Here is a 21,101-nt window from a genome sequence, read left to right as displayed (position 1 = left end):
AATCATACACTTGTGGCAGCAATGGAGCAAAGCCAGATTTAGACTGTCTCACAGTTTCTAACTTGTGCCATTCCACTAAAATGACCCCAGGATGTGTCATAAAATTCTTATTTGTTTATTTGTTTAACCAAATCCTTGCTATCACTTTATGAATACATAGATAAATACAAAAGAAATGGTCAAAAAACAAACACAGCAAATGTGAGAACTGTCATAGATTGCCCACAACAGTTATAATTAAGATTCATAACCATGCACTCTTCATTGAGTGGATGGCAGCCTCCCAAGACTCTTGAAGAATCTTCCGAAGTCTCTGGCTGTCTGGCTATCTTCCAGGCAGCCTGCCAGGGCTGGGGCTGCTATTCCATGAAAAGTGTGGGAAATGATGTAGGTGAGAGTACAAAGGCTCCCTGCTCTTGGTGTCATAACCTACAGAATTCTGTGATCTACCACAAATAGAGAATCTACAGTGCTTAGTCTCCTATGAGAAGAGAGATTGTTCTTTAACTCTGTGAAGGGCTGAGCCTGTAGAGTTTGGAAGAGGATCCCAGAAACTGAATGCTAAGGAAATGGGGTGCAGGCACTCTCTGGAATTGGGTGTCCTTTAACCCTGAGGCATTTGCCACCACTTCTATCAGAGTAGCCGCTGACATGTCCATATCTTAATAAAATATTTTGCAGTTGAGAATGTGTTAAACAGGGTATCTATCAGCAAGAAACACTAAACAGAAATCGTCAAACAAGTTTCATCAAGGGGCCAGGTTTGTTTTATCTTCATAGAGCCTTTGAGGTCTTTATAAATCATATGCCTTTCTCAGCTTTTCTCATGAAAAGGACTGGAATGGGAGAGAGGCAAGTAGCTCTATTTAACACCTCTGGATAATACCCTGACAGTTGAAGTAGTCAGTGGTGAATTCCTGAAAATTGTGTTTTTGCAGACTCGTAAAGTTCATAGATGCTGAGCATAAATACCATCTAAAAACTGTTTAATGAAGTCAATATGTTTCTGGGTCAGTAAATAATCTGTCAAGTGCCCCGTGTAACCGCAGTCTGCTCTGCATGTTCCCAGGAAGGACTACTCGGGGGAGTACACCATCTACCTGATCCCATGCACCGTGCAGCCCACGCAGCCATGGGCTGACCCCGGAGAGAAGCCTCTGGCCTGCACTGCACATGCCCCAGAAAGGTAGGGAAAGACGGTAGATCCTCATTATTTCTAAATTCGCCTACTCGCTGTAATTTATTTGTAGCTGCAAAATCAGTTCTCTTGATGCCTTCGTGGTCATTTGCAAACAGGCAGAGTGGCCAAGTGTTGAGTCATCTGACACACGCATTCCTGGCTCAGGCCGAGCAAGGCAACACTCTGCCTTCTTATTCCAGCTTTCATACTATAAACAAGTATCCTTTTCATGGCCTGGGTAGTGCCATGGTTTTTTTATTTTTATGTCTTTTTCATTGGTGATTTTGCAGTTTATAATGGCTCCCAAGCATAGCGCGAAGGGGCTGCCTAATGCTCCTAAGAACAGGAAGCCCATGAGGTGGGTACCTTAGGTCAGATAGACTTTCTTGGGCATAGGTTTTAGGTGCTGTTGCCATGAGTTCTATGAATTAACAATATATTAAATAAGGTATTTTATCATTTTATTTTTTTATTTTTTATATTTTATTTAAATCCAATTAATTAACATAATGTATTATTGGTTTCAGAGGTAGAGGGCAGTGATTCCTCAGACTTATATCAGACCCAGTGCTCATTACACCACATGCCTTCTAAGTAAGATGGTTTTGTTTGTTTGTTTGTTTTGTTTTTTTTAAAGATTTTGTTTATTTAGTTGAGAGACAGAGAGAGAGCATAAGCTGGGGAAGAAGCAGATAGAGAGGGGAGGGATAGGCAGACTCCCTGCACAGTAAGGAGCCTGACCTGGGGCTTGATCCAGGACCCCAAGATCATGACCTGAACCAAAAGCAGATGCCTAACCGACTGGGCCACTCAGGTTCCCCTAAATAAGATGTTTTAAACAGAAACATGCATAAAACAGGGCTAGGTATTAGTCAGTCAATGAAAATGTTATGACTAGAGGCTGTGGGAACTTTATCCTGTATTTCCCCTAGGAGCAGTGATTCAGTATTCACTAACTTGGTGTTCACTGTGACTTTATAGAGCATACTTACCCAGAATAACAAGAGTCAACTGTATATCATCCTGTACCCACCTCAGACCTGAGATTGTCTGTGTTGTGCCATATGTTCACTTATTGAAGCAGTATTAATTCACCTCTTATCATGTGCTTGGCTCTGGTCTAGCATGGAGATTATAGCAGAGGATTAAAAGTAACCTCTGCTCTCAGACAGTGTACAGTGTAGCACCATCTATCTAGGAACTGGGCAAAGTGAAGAGAAAGCATTTTTAAGAGAGGATGCTGAGGACAGAATCTAACATTATCATAAAGGGAAGAGAATTTGGAATTTCTTGTTCAAATTAAGAAACTGAGAATGGGCCATAGGATTTAACAATTGATGATCTTGACAAAGAGCAGGCTCGGGGACTGAGGGGTTAAAATCTGATCAGACCATGAGACACAGAGGATATAAAGTAGAGACAACAGGGATAAACTATGCCTAAGGTGTTTTATTATAAAGGATGTCAGAGGAAAGGGACAGTAGCTAGAAAGGATACAAAGTTAAAGGAAGTCTTATTTGTTTGGATTTTAGACTGGAAAATATTTCAGGATATGTGTGTGCTGGTGGGAGTAACCCTCTTGGTCTATTAGGTGAAATTTAACATTGCAGCAGAACCAGGGGAAGTCTGCAGAGCTGAGCCATTGGGTACAGTGGGGATAGATCCAAGACAGGAGGGGAAGGGTCAGCCTTCACTAGAAGCTTAGAGCATTCATCCAGCAAAAGAAGAAGGCATGCAGAGGTGTATGGATATAGGCGAGGGGAGAATTGGGAGATTGAGAGGACAGGGATGACAAAGTAGAACCTGATTAAATCTATTTTCTCCATAAAATGAGAAGCTAAGCACTAATGGGAAGTAAAGAACACTGAGGTTTAAGAAGAGAGGAGGAAGTGAGGGAGTCATCTCAGAGAGGAGGAAAGGGGGTGTACCAGATGGTTGCAGATAGCAGATCAGGCTGTGCTGAGAGCCTGTCGAGTTGTTTTTAAATTGCCATATTATTGACAATAAGATAAACTGTACGTATTTAAGGTATGTACAATCTGATAAATTTTGATGTGCGTATACACCCATGAAACTGTCACAACTAACATAGTGACTATATCCATTTCCTCCAAAAGTTTCCTCTGCCCCTTGGTAATCCCTTCCTCCTATCCCACCCTAACCAACTCCTTTCTCCAAGGATCCACCAAATATACCTTCTGTCACTATAGTTTGCAGTTTCTAGAAATTTATATAAATGGCATCATACAATCCTCAAGGAGGGGCGAGATGGCGGAAGAGCAGGGTCCCCAAATCACCTGTCCCCACCAAATTACCTAGATAACCTTCAAACCATCCTGAAAATTTACGAATTCGGCCTGAGATGTAAAGAGAGACCAGCTGGAATGCTACAGTGAGAAGAGTTCGCGCTTCTATCAAGGTAGGAAGACGGGGAAAAAGAAATAAAGGAACAAAAGGCCTCCGAGGGGGAGGGGCCCCGCGAGGAGCCGGGCTGAGGCCGGGGCGAGTGTCCCCAGGACAGGAGAGCCCGGTCCCGGAGGAGCAGGAGCTGCACCAACCTTCCCGGGCGGAAAGGGGCTCCCAGGGAGTTGGAGCAGGACCCAGGAGGGCGGGGATGCCCTCGGACTCCCGGGGACACTAACAGACACCTGCGCCCTGGGAGAATGCGCCGAGCTCCCTAAGGGCTGCAGCGCGCACGGCGGGGCCGGAGGGGCTCGGAGGGGCTCGGGCGGCAGCTCGGCGGAGGGGCGGGAGCGCGAATCCACCAGCGCAGGCCCCGGAGCACAGGGCGCCGGGACACAGCCCAGGATCCGGCCTCCCCCCGGGACAGGCAGAGGCCGGGAGGGCCCAGGACAGCAAGGACGCTCCTGCCCGGAGCTGAGCAGATCAGCGGCCCCGCCCCGGAGCCTCCAGGCCCTGCAGACGGAGAGCTCCGGAGCTACTGCGGGAGCTGACTCCAGGGCTGCAGAGCTGGCCCCGCCACTGCGGTTGTTCCTCCTGGGGCCTCACGGGGTAAACAACCCCCACTGAGCCCTGCACCAGGCAGGGGCAGAGCAGCTCCCCCAAGTGCTAACACCTGAAAATCAGCACAGCAGGCCCATCCCCCAGAAGACCAGCTGGACTGACTAGTTCCAGGGGAAGTCAAGGGACTTAAAGTATACAGAATCAGAAGATACCCGTGGTTTTTTCTTTTTTCTTTTCTTTTTCTTTTTGATTTATTTGCTTCCCCCACCCTTTTTTTTTCCTTTCTTTCTTTTTCTTTCTCTTTTTCTTCTTTTTTTCTTTTTTCTTTTTCTCTTTCCTTTCCTTCTTTCTCTCCTCTCTTTTTCTCCTTTTCCCAATATAACTTGTTTTTGGCCACTCTGCACTGAGCAAAATGACTAGAAGGAAAACCTCACCTCAAAAGGAAGAATCAGAAACAGTCCTCCCTCCCACAGAGTTACAAAATCTGGATTACAATTCAATGTCAGAAAGCCAATTCAGAAGCGGTGGCTCTAGAAAAAAAGCATAAAGGACTCAAGAGACTTCATGACTGCAGAATTTAGATCCAATCAGGCAGAAATTAAAAATCAATTGAATGAGATGCAATCCAAACTAGAAGTCCTAACGACGAGGGTTAACGAGGTGGAAGAACGAGGTGAGTGACATACAAGACAAGTTGATGGCAAAGAGGGAAACTGAGGAAAAAAGAGACAAACAATTAAAAGACCATGAGGATAGATTAAGGGAAATAAACGACAACCTGAGGAAGAAAAACCTACGTTTAATTGGGGTTCCTGAGGGTGCCAAAAGGGACAGAGGGCCAGAATATGTATTTGAACAAATCCTAGCTGAAAACTTTCCTAATCTGGGAAGGGAAACAGGCATTCAGATCCAGGAAATAGAGAGATCCCCCCCTAAAATCAATAAAAACCGTTCAACACCTGGACATTTAATACTTAAGCTTGCAAATTCCAAAGATAAGGAGAAGATCCTTAAAGCAGCAAGAGACAAGAAATCCCTGACCTTTATGGGGAGGAGTATTAGGGTAACAGCAGACCTCTCCACAGAGACCTGGCAGGATATATTCAGGGTCCTACATGAGAAGAACATGCAGCCAAGAATACCTTATCCAGCAAGGCTCTCATTCAAAATGGAAGGAGAGATAAAGAGCTTCCAAGACAGGCAGGAACTGAAAGAATATGTGACCTCCAAACCAGCTCTGCAAGAAACTTTAAGGGGGACTCTGAAAATTCCCCTTTAAGAAGAAGTCCAGTGGAACAATCCACAAAAACAAGGACTGAATAGATATCATGATGACACTAAACTCATACCTTTCAATAGTAACTCTGAACGTGAACGGGCTTAATGACCCCATCAAAAGGCGCAGGGTTTCAGACTGGATAAAAAAGCTGGACCCATCTATTTGCTGTCTACAAGAGACTCATTTTAGACAGAAGGACACCTACAACCTGAAAATAAAAGGTTGGAGAACCATTTACCATTCAAATGGTCCTCAAAAGAAAGCAGGGGTAGCCATCCTTATATCAGATAAACTAAAATTTACCCCAAAGACTGTACTGAGAGATGAAGAGGGACAATATATCATACTTAAAGGATCTACCCAACAAGAGGACTTAACGATCCTCAATATATATGCCCGGAATGTGGGAGCTGCCAAATATATCAATCAATTAATAACCAAAGTGAAGAAATACTTAGATAATAATACACTTATACTTGGTGACTTCAATCTAGCTCTTTCTACCCTCGATAGGTCTTCTAAGCACAACATCTCCAAAGAAATGAGAGCTTTAAATGATACACTGGACCAGATGGATATCACAGATATCTACAGAACTTTACATCCAAACTCAGCTGAATACACATTCTACTCAAGTGCACATGGAACTTTCTCCAGAATAGACCACATACTGGGTCACAAATCGGGTCTGAACTGATAGCAAAAGATTGGGATCGTCCCCTGCATATTCTCAGACCATAATGCCTTGAAATTAGAACTAAATCACAACAAGAAGTTTGGAAGGACCTCAAACACGTGGAGGTTAAGGACCATCCTGCTAAAAGATGAAAGGGTCAATCAGGAAATTAAGGAAGAATTAAAAAGATTCATAGAAACTAATGAGAATGAAGATACAACCATTCAAAATCTTTGGGATGCAGCAAAAGCAGTCCTGAGGGGGAAATACATCACAATACAAGCATCCATTCAAAAACTGGAAAGAACTCAAATACAAAAGCTAACCTTACACCTAAAGGAGCTAGAGAAAAAACAGGAAATGGACCTGACGCCCAGCAGAAGAAGAGAGTTAATTAAGATTTGAGCAGAACTCAACGAAATCGAGACCAGAAGAACTGTGGAACAGATCAACAAAACCAGGAGTTGGTTCTTTGAAAGAATTAATAAGACAGATAAACCATTAGCCAGCCTTATTAAAAAGAAGAGAGAGAAGACTCAAATTAATAAAATCATGAATGAGAAAGGAGAGGTCACTACCAACACCAAGGAAATACAAACGATTTAAAAAACATATTATGAACAGCTCTATGCCAATAAATTAGGCAATCTAGAAGAAATGGACGCATTCCTGGAAAGCCACAAACTACCAAAACTGGAACAGGAAGAAATAGAAAACCTGAACAGGCCAATAACCAGGGAGGAAATTGAAGCAGTCATCAAAAACCTCACAAGACACAAATGTCCAGGGCCAGATGGCTTCCCTGGGGAATTCTATCAAATGCTTAAAGAAGAAACCATACCTATTCTACTAAAGCTGTTTGGAAAGATAGAAAGAAATGGAGTACTTCCAAATTCGTTCTATGAGGCCAGCATCACCTTAATTCCAAAACCAGACAAAGACCCCACCAAAAAGGAGAATTACAGACCAATATCCCTGATGAACATGTATGCAAAAATTCTCAACAAGACACTAGCCAATAGGATCCAACAGTACATTAAGAAAATTATTCACCATGACCAAGTAGGATTTATCCCCGGGACACAAGGCTGGTTCAACACTCGTAAAACAATCAATGTGATTCATCATATCAGCAAGAGAAAAACCAAGAACCATATGATCCTCTCATTAGATGCAGAGAAAGCATTTGACAAAATACAGCATCCATTCCTGATCAAAACTCTCCAGAGTGTAGGGATGGAGGGAACATTCCTCAACATCTTAAAAGCCATCTACGAAAAGCCCACAGCAAATATCATTCTCAATGGGGAAGCACTGAGAGCCTTTCCCCTAAGATCAGGAACAAGACAGGGATGTCCACTCTCACCACTGCTAGTCAACATAGCACTGGAAGTCCTAGCCTCAGCAATCAGACAACAAAAAGACATTAAAGGCATTCAAATTGGCAAAGAAGAAGTCAAACTCTCCCTCTTCGCCGATGACATGATACTCTACATAGAAAACCCAAAAGCCTCCACCCCAAGATTGCTAGAGCTCATACAGCAATTTGGCAGCGTGGCAGGATACAAAATCAATGCCCAGAAATCAGTGGCATTTCCATACACTAACAATGAGACTGAAGAAAGAGAAATTAAGGAGTCAATCCCATTTACAATTGCACCCAAAAGCATAAGATACCTAGGAATAAACCTAACCAAAGAGGTAAAGGATCTATACCCTAAAAACTATAGAACACTTCTGAAAGAAATTGAGGAAGACACAAAGAGATGGAGAAATATTCCATGCTCATGGATTGGCAGAATTAATATTGTGAAAATGTCAATGTTACCCAGGGCAATCTATACATTTAATGTAATCCCTATCAAAATACCATGGACTTTCTTCAGAGAGTTAGAACAAATTATTTTAAGATTTGTGTGGAATCAGAAAAGACCCCGAATAGCCAGGGGAATTTTAAAAAAGAAAACCATATCTGGGGGCATCACAATGCCAGATTTCAGGTTGGACTACAAAGCTGTGGTTATCGAGACCGTGTGGTACTGGCACAATAACAGACACATAGATCAATGGAACAGAATAGAGAACCCAGAAGTGGACCCTGAACTTTTTATGGTCAACTAATATTTGATAAAGGAGGAAAGACTCTCCACTGGAAGAAGGACAGTCTCTTCAATAAATGGTGCTGGGAAAATTGGACATCCACAAGCAGAAGAATGAAACCAGACCACTCTCTTGCACCATACACAAAGATAAACTCAAAATGGATGAAAGATCTAAATGTGAGACAAGATTCCATCAAAATCCTAGAGGAGAACACAGGCAACACCCTTTTTGAACTTGGCCACAGGAACTTCTTGCAAGATACATCCACGAAGGCAAAAAAAAAACAAAAGCAAAAATGAACTATTGGGACTTCATCAAGATAAGAAGCTTTTGCACAGCAAAGGATACAGTCAACAAAACTCAAAGACAACCTACAGAATGGGAGAAGATATTTGCAAATGACCTATCAGATAAAGGGCTAGTTTCCAAGATCTATAAAGAACTTATTAAACTCAACACCAAAGAAACAAACAATCCAATCATGAAATGGGCAAAAGACATGAACAGAAATCTCACGGAGGAAGACATAGACATGGCCAACATGCACATGAGAAAGTGCTCTGCATCACTTGCCATCAGGGAAATACAAATCAAAACCACAATGAGATACCACCTCACACCAGTGAGAATGGGGAAAATTAACAAGACAGGAAACAACAAATATCGGAGAGGGTGTGGAGAAAGGGGAAACTCTTGTGCTGTTGGTGGGAATGTGAACTGGTGCAGCCACTCTGGAATACTGTGTGGAGGTTCCTCAAAGAGTTAAAAATAGATCTGCCCTACGACCCAGCAATTGCACTGTCGGGGATTTACCCCAAAGATACAGATGCAGGGAAACGCCGGGACATCTGCACCCCGATGTTTCTGGCAGCAATGTCCACAATAGCCAAACTGTGGAAGGAGCCTCGGTGCCCATCAAACGATGAATGGATAAAGAAGATGTGGTTTATGTATACAATGGAATATTCCTCAGCCATTAGAAACGACAAATACCCACCATTTGCTTCAACGTGGATGGAACTGGAGGGTATTATGCTGAGTGAAGTAAGTCAGTCGGAGAAGGACAAACAGTGTATGTTCTCATTCATTTGGGGAATATAAAAATACTGAAAGGGAATAAAGGGGAAAGGAGAAAAATGAGTGGGAAATATCAGAAAGGGAGACAGGACATGGAAGACTCCTAACTCTGGGAAACGAACTAGGGGTGGTGGAAGGGGAGGAGGGTGGGGGGGTGGGGGTGAATGGGTGACGGGCACTGAGGGGGGCACTTGACGGGATGAGCACTGGGTGTTATTCTGTATGTTGGTAAATTGAACACCAATAAAAAATAAATTTATTAAAAATAAATAAAAATAAAATAAATGGCATCATACAGTATGCGTTCTTCTTCTGTAACTCCTTTCACTCAGCAAGATTATTTTCATTCACTCCTATTGTGCATATCAGTAGTTTGTCCTTGTTATTGATGAATTGTAGCCCATGGTACAGATACACTACAGTTTCTTTATCAGCTCATCAGTTGATAGACATTTGGGTTGTTTCCAGTGTATGGCTGTGATAAATAAAGCTGCTATTTATGCACACACACACAAGCCTTTATATGGACATATGCTTTCTGTTTTCTTGTGTAAATACTTAGGAATAGAGTGTCTGGCTCATATGGTAGATATATGCTTAACTTTTTAAGAAACTGCCAAACTGTTTTCCAAAGTGTTTGTAATATGTAACAATGTGTGTACAGTCCCACCATGAGTTCCTCAGTGTTCCAGTTGCTGGTAAAAGGCTGGGGAGGTCCTGTGGGATTAGGGAATTAATGAGTGGAAATAACAGAAGGGGTGAGCTGGGAGGTTAGGGGGTGGAGAGAGTGAGGTGCTGGGAAATGAGATTTTAGGAAGTGGTGCGTAGTAGGACTGTATAAAGTGTGGGTGGCCACAGTCGGGGAGTCCTTGGAGGTGAAGATATCAAGGAATTGAGAGCTGAAGGGTATTGGATGATTCATCCATGCAGATGTTGAAATCACCAAGATTGATGGTACCATGGTAGTCAGCTAAGTGAGGGAGGGAAAGTGACCAGAAAAATGGTAGTTGGCTGCCATAAGGAGGAACAGAGGGCAAATTATCAGGGGAAATATGCTGGGGGATTTGTATTCACATATTCAATTTTTTGAATATTATTTTAGATAGAAGACCATATATAATGCATATGTAAAACCTCAAGTAATGGAACATTATCTATTAGGAATTGCAACTGCATGAGTGAGTATCTCTTAGGCTGGGCTACTGATGATAAAATGAGTGATACTAACTACCGGTGATATTAATGATCATGTATGGAGTACAGATGTGGTAGACTCTGTACTAAGCTCTTCACATTCACTTCTCCAGGGGCAGCTGGGTGGCTCAATCAATTAAGCATCTGCCTTCAGCTCAGATCATAATCCTGGAGTCCCAGGATCGAGTCCTTCATCAGAGTCCTGCATCTGGCTCCCTGCTCAGCGGGGAGACTGCTTCTCCCTCTGCCCTTCCCTCCACCATGTTCTCTCTCGCACTTGCTCTCTCTCTCTGTCTCTCAAATAAATAAATAAAATCTTTAAAAAAAAAACCCACATTTACTTCTCACTGCAGTGGTCCCCCACAAAATTGGCACTATTATTTACATTTTAAAACCAGTGAAAGTTGGAGTCAAAGGAAAAAAATGAACTAGAACATCACCAGTACCTTTTTCATACCCTCCGTGCCCCTCCAGTCACTGTCTCCCACCTCTCCCCCAGGGTAACTGATATTTGTACTTATCATCCCTTGTTTTGGTTTATGGTTTACCTCATATTTACTTCTGCATGGTTTTGCATGTTTTTGAGCAATATAAAATGTTTTTGAGCAACATAAAAATGTCATCCTGCACCAATTCTCTCTGCAACTTTTCTCTTTTGCTCACTGAATCACTTCCTGATTCATAAGTATATCAACATTTGTGTTGATTCATGTAGCCATGGTTTGTGCTTCACTGCCTTAAGGTATTCACAGTGGGAACATTCCACAATTTATTTGACCATTCTGCTTGGCATATAATTCCACATTCTATTATGAAGAATACTGTATGTGTCTCTGAGCATACACCTGTAAGAAGAGTTTCTCTGGGGTCAGTGCCATACCTTTTTTTTAAGAGGAGACAGGTTTGAAAACGGCCAAAAAGAGCAAAGAAGACACCAACCCATATCCACCCCTGGTGCTGTGTGTGGGGGAGGCCGCAGAGGGAAGAGTGTTGTAGAGTCAGCATACCGAGGCTTCCGTGTTGGAAATCTTTGCCGTACATCAGGGAGATTGTTACTTGTGGAATCTCTGTGATTCCCAGGGTGACCTTCTGTGGGGCCTAATCTTGCTTTTGATGATCTGTATGGCCTCATACGGATGCAATAGAACTGCAACACAAAAAAATAAGACACAGGGAATTCAGACTTAATATAAAAGAATTGTTTTTGTCAGGTCTATCAGACCTTCTAACCTTATAAATCATCATCATCATCATCATCTCTGGTCCATTATTCTATTTAATCAGTAAATATTTATTGAGTATCTTAGTGTTAGACACTTTGTGGAATCTGGTAATACCAGTTATCAACAAGAAAAACCTGTTTCCCCAAGTCAACTAAATGAGCTGGCAAAGCAACTGATGGGGACATTGAAGTCGCTGAAGCAGGGTCAGCCCTAGCTTGTGCCTACGTGCCACGTTCTTCCAATACCCCAGCCCTCTGAAATCTACCCCATGGAGTACTTTCAATTAAAAGCAAGGAACGGTCAGATGGACTCTCTTGGGTAAAGCATTGAAATTGTCACTCACACATTCCCATTATTCTTTAACAAATGTATGTATCAGAAGCTTGTCTAGCAATGAAGATACAGCAGCGAGCAAATACATATGGGCTGTGACTCTGTGGACCCCATAATGGGTGAAGCAGACTTCGCCCCAATTTACATTTAATGTCACTTTATTTAAATAAAATAGCAAGGACACCTAGGTGGCACAGCAGTTGAGCGTATGCCTTTGGCCGGGATCAAGTTCCATATCGGGCTTCTTGCAGGGAGCCTGCTTCTCCCTCTGCCTATGTCTCTGCTCCTCTTTCTCTCTCATGAATAAATAAATAAAATCTTTTAAAAAAATGAAAATAAAATAGCAAATCATGATAAGTACTTTGAAAGAAAAGTGCACAGTGTGATAAGAACAAATGATAAGGGGCACCTGGGTGGCTCAGTGGGTTAAGCATCCCACTGTTTATTTCAGCTTAGGTCATGATCTCAGGACTGTGACATCAAGCCCCACATTAGATTCCATGCTCAGAGTGCAGCCTGCTTAAGACTCTCTCTCCCCCTTGGCCCCTCTCCTTTAATTAATTAATTAGTTAGTTAATTAAATTATTTTAAAAGAGGAGAACAAATGATAAGGGATCTGACCAAACCTGGAAGGGCAGAGAAAGAGGGTAAACATCCTAGACACTGTGGTGTTTTTGTTTGTTTGTTTTGTTTTTTTGACACTGTGGTGTTTAAGTGGAGATCTGGAGGATAAATAAGAGTTAAGGCAAAGAAAGGGAGACAGAGGAGGAATGTTCCTGCAGAATGTCCAGCAAAGTCAAGGTCAGGAAACTTTAAATTCGTGATTACTAACTTCAAATTGACCCTCATGGCTCCCCAGCAGTAAACAAAACAGTTCCCTAACCAATGGCTTCACTCTCTTGCACTTCTCAACTATTTTATTCCTTCCCATTCAAATTGCTGTATCTCCCCTGTCCTCACCCTCAGCTGATTATCTTGTGTCCTATTTCGCTGAGGAAACGGAATAGATCAGAAGAGAACTCACCCAGGTTCCTACCACCATATCTATCCACTCTCTGCACCTGCATGACCATAGCTGTCAGTATGAAGGAATAGATAGTCCTAGCTCCTATTCCAAGCCAGCCACTCGACTTGTGCCCTTGAACCCAAATCCTTTCATCCACTTTATATGGAGCAATTTATAAGCCATTCTCCTCTCTCTCTCTGTGAATCACCCCCATCCACATAAAAAACATGTAACTTCTTCCCTCTTAAAAAAAATAACCTTTCTTTACTCCACTTTCCCCTCCACACTCATTTTCTCCTTCCTTGTACTTTGAGTGGTCCCTCAAGAGTTGCCTAGATTCACAATTTCTAGTTTAGCACCTTCCATTGTCCCTTGAGCCTCCATTGCAGTGAGACTTCTGCTCTCATCCCTTAACCCAGCTTGATCTTGTCAAGGTCACCAATGACTGTGTCTTACTGGAACCAGGGGTTGAGTCTCATCTTTTTTTTTGCAACAGTTAACAGTTGTTCAGTCTCCTCCTTGAAACACTTTCTTCACTCAGCTGCAGTGTTATGCTCTGTAGGCTTTTCTTCTACCCCCTGGTTTTTCCTCACTCTTTGCTCTGAAGGTTCCTTTTCTTTTCCATTGCCTTTGAATTTACAGCACCCTGAGTGCCATGCTGGAACTGTCTCTTCTATCTCTATTTTCACATGGTGTTCTCCTTCATCATTTGTTCTCAAGATTTTAAATACAAAAAAGCACCTTCAGCCCAGGGCTGAACCTCTCACACCCAGACTTGTGCATCAGATTGACACACCTCTCTCCACCTGGCTCTCCTATGGGCCTCCCAAGTTGAGCATGCCTGTTGCTGAATCCCTCATCTTCCTCCACCAAACCTAGTCTTCCTGCATTTTTCCCATCTCAAGTAAGGGTGGCTCCAACTTCCTAGTTTTCCTCTCACTGAGGCCTTCGGTGACCACCATATTTAAAATTTCCAAGTTGAGCCTCTTCCTGCTAATTCTCTGCCTTATATTTCTCATCACTTGTTTCCTTATAGTGTACTATATATATTTTTTAACTTCTATGTTAACCAACTCCCTATTGGAACATAATATCCCTGAGATCATAGGTGTTTCTGCTTTGTTCACAGATGAATTCCCATTACTAGACTAATATCTATCACATAATAAAAGCACAGTGAATATTTGTTGAAGAGTGAGTCCCAACGCAGTAGAAATATGGAGTAGAGAACATGTTAAGATACTTACAAAAGGCCAGCATAGCTGGAGGAGCTCTTATGTGCCAGAGTCTGGGAAGAAAAGAGCAGATTCAAAAGACCTAGAAAGAAGGCCAGTGAGGCTGAAAAAGGAGTGAGGCAAGAGAGTATTGCTTAGCAATGTCTTGAATACTGGGACATAGGATAAATAAGTTTGGATCTGGGAGCCTGCAGATCTGGGAAGGAGAAGTCTAGGCAGGGCACCATGGCAGTGAGCCCTTCAGCAATTAAAGAGCAGCCTTGGGGGCCATCAGAATGAAATGGCTAGAAAAAGCAAAGAGCACAAAAGAAATCTAAAGATGAATTAGATTATTTCTGCTCAAGAGAGCAAGTTAACCTCATAATGATCCAAATTAGTAAAATTCCTCTCCTACGCACATCTCTTTATTCAGTGATTATTTAGCACCTGCAACAAAGTGCTGTTCACAATCCTTAGTAGGGTGGGAAGGGAAGACAGCTTGAAGTTTACAAGGTTGACCTTGCTCTCAAGGAGCTCTTGTTTCTCCTGCATTTAGATTCCTGATCCCCATTGCGTTCCAGCAGACCAACCGCCCTGTACCAGTTGTGTATTCTCTCAATACTGAATTTCAGCTCTGCAATAATGAGAAGGTGTTCCTAATGGATCCCAATACATCTGATATGTCACTGGCAGAAATGGATTACAAAGGGGCCTTCTCAAAAGGTAAGTTGTTTCCTTTGCCTGCAGAAAGAGACTCCGGCTGGACTTGAGATGCTTTAGGACAGGTCTCTGGATTAGCATCTTTGCTCATTGGCTTTCAGGCTACTCACCAGTGAAGATTCCCCTGGGCTTGGTTCTAGGACAGCCAAGGTTTAGTCAAGGATCCTTCCTTCATGTTGTATCAAAATAAGATCACACATTTGGTACTATAATGTTTGGCAGTGTGGTACTGTGGAAAAACACTGGTCTGAGTGGTAAGAAGACTAGGATTTCCAGCCAGATTCTAACACACCTCTGACTTTGGGTGAGGTGCTTTATCTCTCGGTTACTCAGAGAGATTGCACCATGACCTCCACTACCTACCAGCCTCGAGGTTGCCAAATGTCTACATGTCATCCATCATGCTTTCTCTACTAGAAATCTAGTTCCTCTGTCCCCTCCTCACCCCAAACATGGTTTCCTTGATGTTTCAAAGGGATAGCCCTTTCTTCTCCTTCATTCTCTACTTAATTGTTAACTGCCTCAAAGAGGCTTCCCCTGACCACACCAGACAATTGAACCTAGGCCTCCATATTTTTCACTTTCACAGAGCATTATTCATTTTTTATAGTATTTCTCAGAATGTTTAATGTTATATAATATATATTACATATTTATTTACTTGTTGCCTATTTCTACTGCTAGACTATGAGTTCCATGAGAGTAGAGATTGTGATCAGATATCAAATTTGCACACTAGACTACCGGTGCCTAAGTGCGTGATAAATATTTATTGATTGAATAAGTGAATTAGCAGTAATCTGCCTTTCATCTCTCAGTGGTCCCTTTTGCCTTTTTCTACCTTTTAACCTTCGTATATCATCATATCTTAGTTTTTTTTTTTTTTTGCATCCTAAAAACACACTTAAGTCCTGACTATAACAGAAAACAAAGCATCCCTCAACCTTAACTCCCCATCAATCTTCAGTGTTTTCTCCTTTTCTTTTCTCTTGGAAACTTCCTCAAGGAGTGAGTGGTGAGCACACACTGTCTCTGTGGCCCTTCTTCTCTGTCCCTCTGTTATAGGCTGAGTTTGTCCTACCTTGCACAGCTCAGAACTCTCTTTTGTCAATGGCACCAAATTTGTGGATTTGACACTTACTTCCTGTGGGGTTTCTTTTGCACCAGCCTCACCTGACACCATTTTGCTTCTCTGGCCACTTCTCACTCTCCTACTCTGGGTCTTTGTCCTCTGCTGCATCCATGTTTTTATCCCCAGGTTCCATGCTTGGTTCCTTCTGGTCCTGTTCTGGTGCTACCTCTGGTCATCCCTGTGGCTTGGCCCATCCCTTTGCTCTGAACTTCCTTTTTTTTTTTTTTAAGATTTTATTTATTTATTCATGAGAGACACCGAGAGAGAGGCAGAGACACAGGCAGAGGGAGAAGGAGGCTCCCTGCAGGGAGCCTAATGTGGGACCCAATCCCAGGATCCCAAGATCCCAGGATCACGAGCTAAGCCAAAGGCAGATGCTCAATCACTGAGCCACCCAGGTGCCCCTGTCTCAGCTTCCTATTCTCCTACTACTCCACAGCCATTCCTTAACAGCTGCCCTTATCCCTGATCTCTCTGAACTTCATTTCTACATTTCCACATGTAGATCTGGAACTACCACACTGCTTCAAAATGGATGTCTTTCAGACACCTAGAAGTCTAGAATAGGACTTTATCTCCTGTGCCTCCTGTCTATCATTAAGGTCAGTGGAATCTGACTCCCAGACATTTCTTGACTTCATCCCTTGTTTCACAGCTATATTTTAGATATCTGTCTCTCACAGAGTGTTAGCATAGCCCCCTTCCCAATCTCTGTGACTCCAGTCTCCTTGTCTTTCCTTCATTCTCCATGTTTCTGAAGCCCCGATGTGTTGATATTACACACCTTCCAGTGTTCCCCATTTCTACACACTGAAGTCCAGGCTCCCCAGCACGCTTAGCCTATCTTCCCAGGAGTCTCTCCTGCCAGAGCCTCTCAACATCCTCCTCTCTTAGTCACACTGATCTATTCAGTGCCACATAGCAAATGCTCTGGATGAGCATTTGGAGTCAGAAAGATTTGTGCTCAAATTCTCATCCTCCCATGTCACAGATAATGAAACCGAGGACTCGTTATTTAAAATGAAGATAATAAGTGAACCTATCTCTTGGGCTCTTGGGAAGAATAAATAAGATAGTATAAGTAAAGAAAATGCCATAGCAGGCACTAAGGAGACAGCAGCTACACCAGGACTCATGCCCTTCCAGCATTCAGTATTTCATACATGGACTTTCTTTTGCCTAGAACTCTCTCCCCAGTCTCCTACCTCAAATCCTCAAATACCTACTCATGTTTTAGGGTACTGCTCAAACAGGATCTTCTCTTTAAATCTTTCCACAGGCAGATCTCTGTGCTCAGCTCTATGCTCACGTGACATTATGTACCTTCCTGTATTGCAGTTTATAACAGTACAGTCTGTGATAAGGGTGGGTTTTAGAGCCCAAGTCCCTTGACTTTGAATTCCACCACCACCACTTACTAGCTTTGTGACCTTCAACGAGTCATTTAACCAGTGTTTCAACTTCCTCATCTATAAAACTGTGATCACTACACGAGTTCTTATATGGAAAGAATTTAGTACAGTACCTAACAAGTAATAAGAGTTTGATTAATATTAGCAATCGGTTGCGTTTTATTTCTGCCCTCTCAGCTGTATCCCCTATGTACAACGGGATCCCTGCCACACCTTAAATGCTTAATTAATGTGTGTTGACTAAAAGAAGCTATACATGAATAAAGGAGTATTTTAAGGGCACCTGGAGTCATAGAGCTCTTCATAGAGAGGTAGTTTTGACCCTAAGGGAATGTGTAAAATCTTTTCTACCTTTGACATTTTTCTTTTTAATCTTAAAGTCTGACCTAATTAATGCCTCTCAATCTTTCCAGGCCAAATCCTTTATGGCCGAGTACTTTGGAATCCAGAACAAAACTTGAATTCTGCTTACAAACTCCAGCTGGAGAAAGTCTATCTTTGTACCGGCAAGGATGGTTATGTGCCTTTCTTTGACCCCACGGGGACAATCTACAATGAAGGGCCACAGTATGGATGCATTCAGCCAAACAAACACCTGAAACACAGATTTCTGCTGCTGGTATGCTGTTAGTGTTAAACACCTGACACTTAAGTTGATTTCCTTAGCTATGGATTCTGCCTAAAGCAGACGGAACCCTACTCTTGATGATATTCTCTCTATACATATTGCTGTTGTTGTTTCTCTCTGATCAGCTAAATGTTAGTACATACTACCAAGTGTGATGGTTTATGGTGAGTAACAAGACAAGCTATCATTAACATCTCAGGAAAAGGAAAGTCGAGGTCAGTGTTTCTCAGAGTATGGACCAGCGACCCCTGAATATATCCCTGAATCTCTTTGATGTCGAAACTACTTTCATAATAATATAATGAGATCTTGCTTTTTTCATACTAATTCCCTCATGAGATATGGTTTCAAATTTCACATTGTAACTAATCTTTCAAAAATACCGCTTACTGAGTTTTATTTAGTATCAGAAGAGAATATCCACAATTATCTGAAAAAGCTATGAAAACATTTTTCCCTTTTTCTTTTTTTTTTCTTTTTCAACTACATATCTGTGTGAGGCCAGATTTTATTCATATACTTCAGCCAAACTAACATAACACAACTGATTCAATAAAGAAGTTATGAGAATCTAGTTCTTTTCCAGAGATTTGCAAAAATATAAAACAATGCCAGCTCTCTTTGAGGAGGAGCGGATAGATACAGGTATCTTCTCTAAAAAAAAAGTTACTTATGTTAATAGGCAATGGGTTTTTCATCGCCACTTTAAAATGAATTAGTGAATATGTGTTCTAATTTTTCAGTGTTAGTTTTAATAGAGTAAATATTGTAGATATTGATAGATAGATAGAAACCATATAAACAAAAGACTTTTGGAGTCCTTGATTTTTAAGTGTGTAAGGGGTCATGAGACCAAATGGCTTAAGAATTATGCCACTCTTTGAACTTTGGGATCACAGAAGCCACCAAATGTCTTTCCTTGAAGAGAGCAGTGGGTGCCCAGAGGTTGACTTAAGAGAAGGGCTTCCGTAGCATGTACTCTCCTGACCCAACCCAAGGTACTTTTCTCTTCCTGGTGACTGCCACCTGCCAGGGCAGTGGTTCCATCTTTCTAAACCTTGCGTTTCATTTTTCTGAAATTCCAGGACCGCAGCCAGCCCGAAGTAACTGATAAGTACTTCCATGATGTGCCCTTTGAGGCCCACTTTGCTTCCGAGTTGCCTGATTTCCATGTGGTCAGTAGCATGCCAGGTGTAGATGGATTTACTCTGAAAGTAGATGCACTCTATAAGGTGAGTATGGTGAGAAGAGGAGAAGCATAGGACTAAAGCCACTTTAAAAGTTATAGTAAAAAAGATGAAATTATCTCTGGACTCTTAGTCTCTTTTTATAGCATTCTTGCTGGTGGGTCTTTTTTTATTGGTATTAAGCTTATCATTCACCCCCCCCCCAATTATTTTAAGATTTTATTTATTTATTTGAGAGAGAGAGAGAGAGCACCCAAGCAGTGGGGAGGGACAAAGGGAGAGGAAGAGAGAGAATCTTTTTTTTTTTTTAAGATTTTATTTATTTACTCATGAGAAACACACACAGAGAGAGAGAGAGAGAGTGGCAGAGACACAGGCAGAGGGAGAAGCAGGCTCCATGCAAGGAGCCCGATGTGGGATTCGATCCCAGGTCTCCAGGATCACTCCCTGGACTGAAGACTGCACTAAACTGCTGAGCTACCTGGGCTGCCCAAAGAGAGAGAATCTTAATCAGACTCATCAGACTCCCCGCTGAGTGTGGAGCCAGACATGGAGCTCAGTCTCACAATTCTGAGATCCTGACGTAAAATGAAACCAAGAGTCAGATGCTTAACTGACTATATACCACCAAGCACCCTCGTTTACCCAAAATTTTCACCATATATCCCAATAGATCACAGCAATAATAAAATTCATTTGCTTCCAGTCATTTGTCATTGTGTATATCAGGGATACATATGGTACTCTAGTTTTTCCTAAACTCTTTTATGTTGCCTACCTTTTTGGCTGTCTGCTGTACCAGCTGATTTTCACAGCCATGTGGAAAACATTTCACAAAATCATAAATACAGTACAGCAATTTAGAATGACAAGAATTACTGGTATTTGATGAACAGAAATACTCTAAATCCAGGATTAAACATGAACTTCCTGGGCAGCCCGGGTGTCTCTGCCTCTCTCTCTCTCTCTCTCTCTGTGTGTGTGTGTGTTTGTGTCTCTCATGAATAAATAAATAAAATCCTTTTTAAAATAAATAAATAAAAAATAAACATGAACTTCCTAAATCAAATTCCACTTTTCTCTGTCTTCAAGTAGTAGTCCATGACTTTGGATTTCAGAACCATCACTATTCCTTAGAAGTTAGTTCAGAACCATGGATGGTTTCAATGGGGGCACATGAAATGGCAGTAAAATACTTGATAATTTCATTGGTCAGGGGCTGATCCAGGAAGTGTTCGGATTTAGGAAATTTTTGTCATGTATCTGCATATTATGCACAGAGTAGGTATTTTGTGGATATGTGTTGAATGACTCTAGTTTAACTGAAGCTTATCAATAAATAGTAAGTTAGGGACACCTGGGTAGCTCAGTGGTTGAACATCTGCCTTCAGCTTAGGGTGTGATTCCAGGGTCTGGGATCAAGTACTGTATCGGGCTCCTTGTGGGAAGCCTGCTTCTCCCTCTGCCTGTGTCTCTGCCTCTCTCTGTGTGTCTCTTGTGAATAAATAAATAAAAACTTAAAAAAAAATGCTAAGTTACCGTAACAAACAGTTGAAGGTCACTAAGAATAAATATAGTTATTAATTTGGTTACTTCACTGCAATCAATAAAGACTGACAATTGTAGGTATTTACTTAGCTAAAGAGCCCATGAAAGATAAATTCTTAGGGCTATTCCATACACAGATAGAGAAACAGAAAAGAATGTGACTATCTGGCTCGAGATGACCCTAATTTGGAAATAAAGTAGAACCTATAATATTTGGTTCAACTC

General features: G+C 41.9%; 1 protein-coding gene across 3 annotated transcripts in view; it reads left to right on the top strand.

Moving 5' to 3' along the window:
• Positions 1-21,101, top strand: part of FRAS1 (Fraser extracellular matrix complex subunit 1) — a 437,262-nt gene that overhangs the window by 412,236 nt on the left and 3,925 nt on the right. For all 3 annotated transcript variants that reach the window (XM_055313090.1, XM_055313089.1, XM_055313088.1), the window contains exons 70-73: positions 1,070-1,186; positions 14,806-14,972; positions 17,927-18,132; positions 19,227-19,373. In XM_055313090.1, the coding sequence (XP_055169065.1) occupies positions 1,070-1,186; positions 14,806-14,972; positions 17,927-18,132; positions 19,227-19,373 (637 nt within the window). The remainder of the gene's footprint in view (positions 1-1,069; positions 1,187-14,805; positions 14,973-17,926; positions 18,133-19,226; positions 19,374-21,101) is intronic.

The sequence above is a fragment of the Nyctereutes procyonoides genome, unplaced genomic scaffold (genome assembly GCF_905146905.1).
Source record: "Nyctereutes procyonoides isolate TBG_1078 unplaced genomic scaffold, NYPRO_anot_genome, whole genome shotgun sequence".
NCBI classification, from domain to species: domain Eukaryota; kingdom Metazoa; phylum Chordata; class Mammalia; order Carnivora; family Canidae; genus Nyctereutes; species Nyctereutes procyonoides.
The sequence above is the reverse complement of the archived record's forward strand: the minus strand, read 5'-3'. Positions and strand labels throughout refer to the sequence as shown.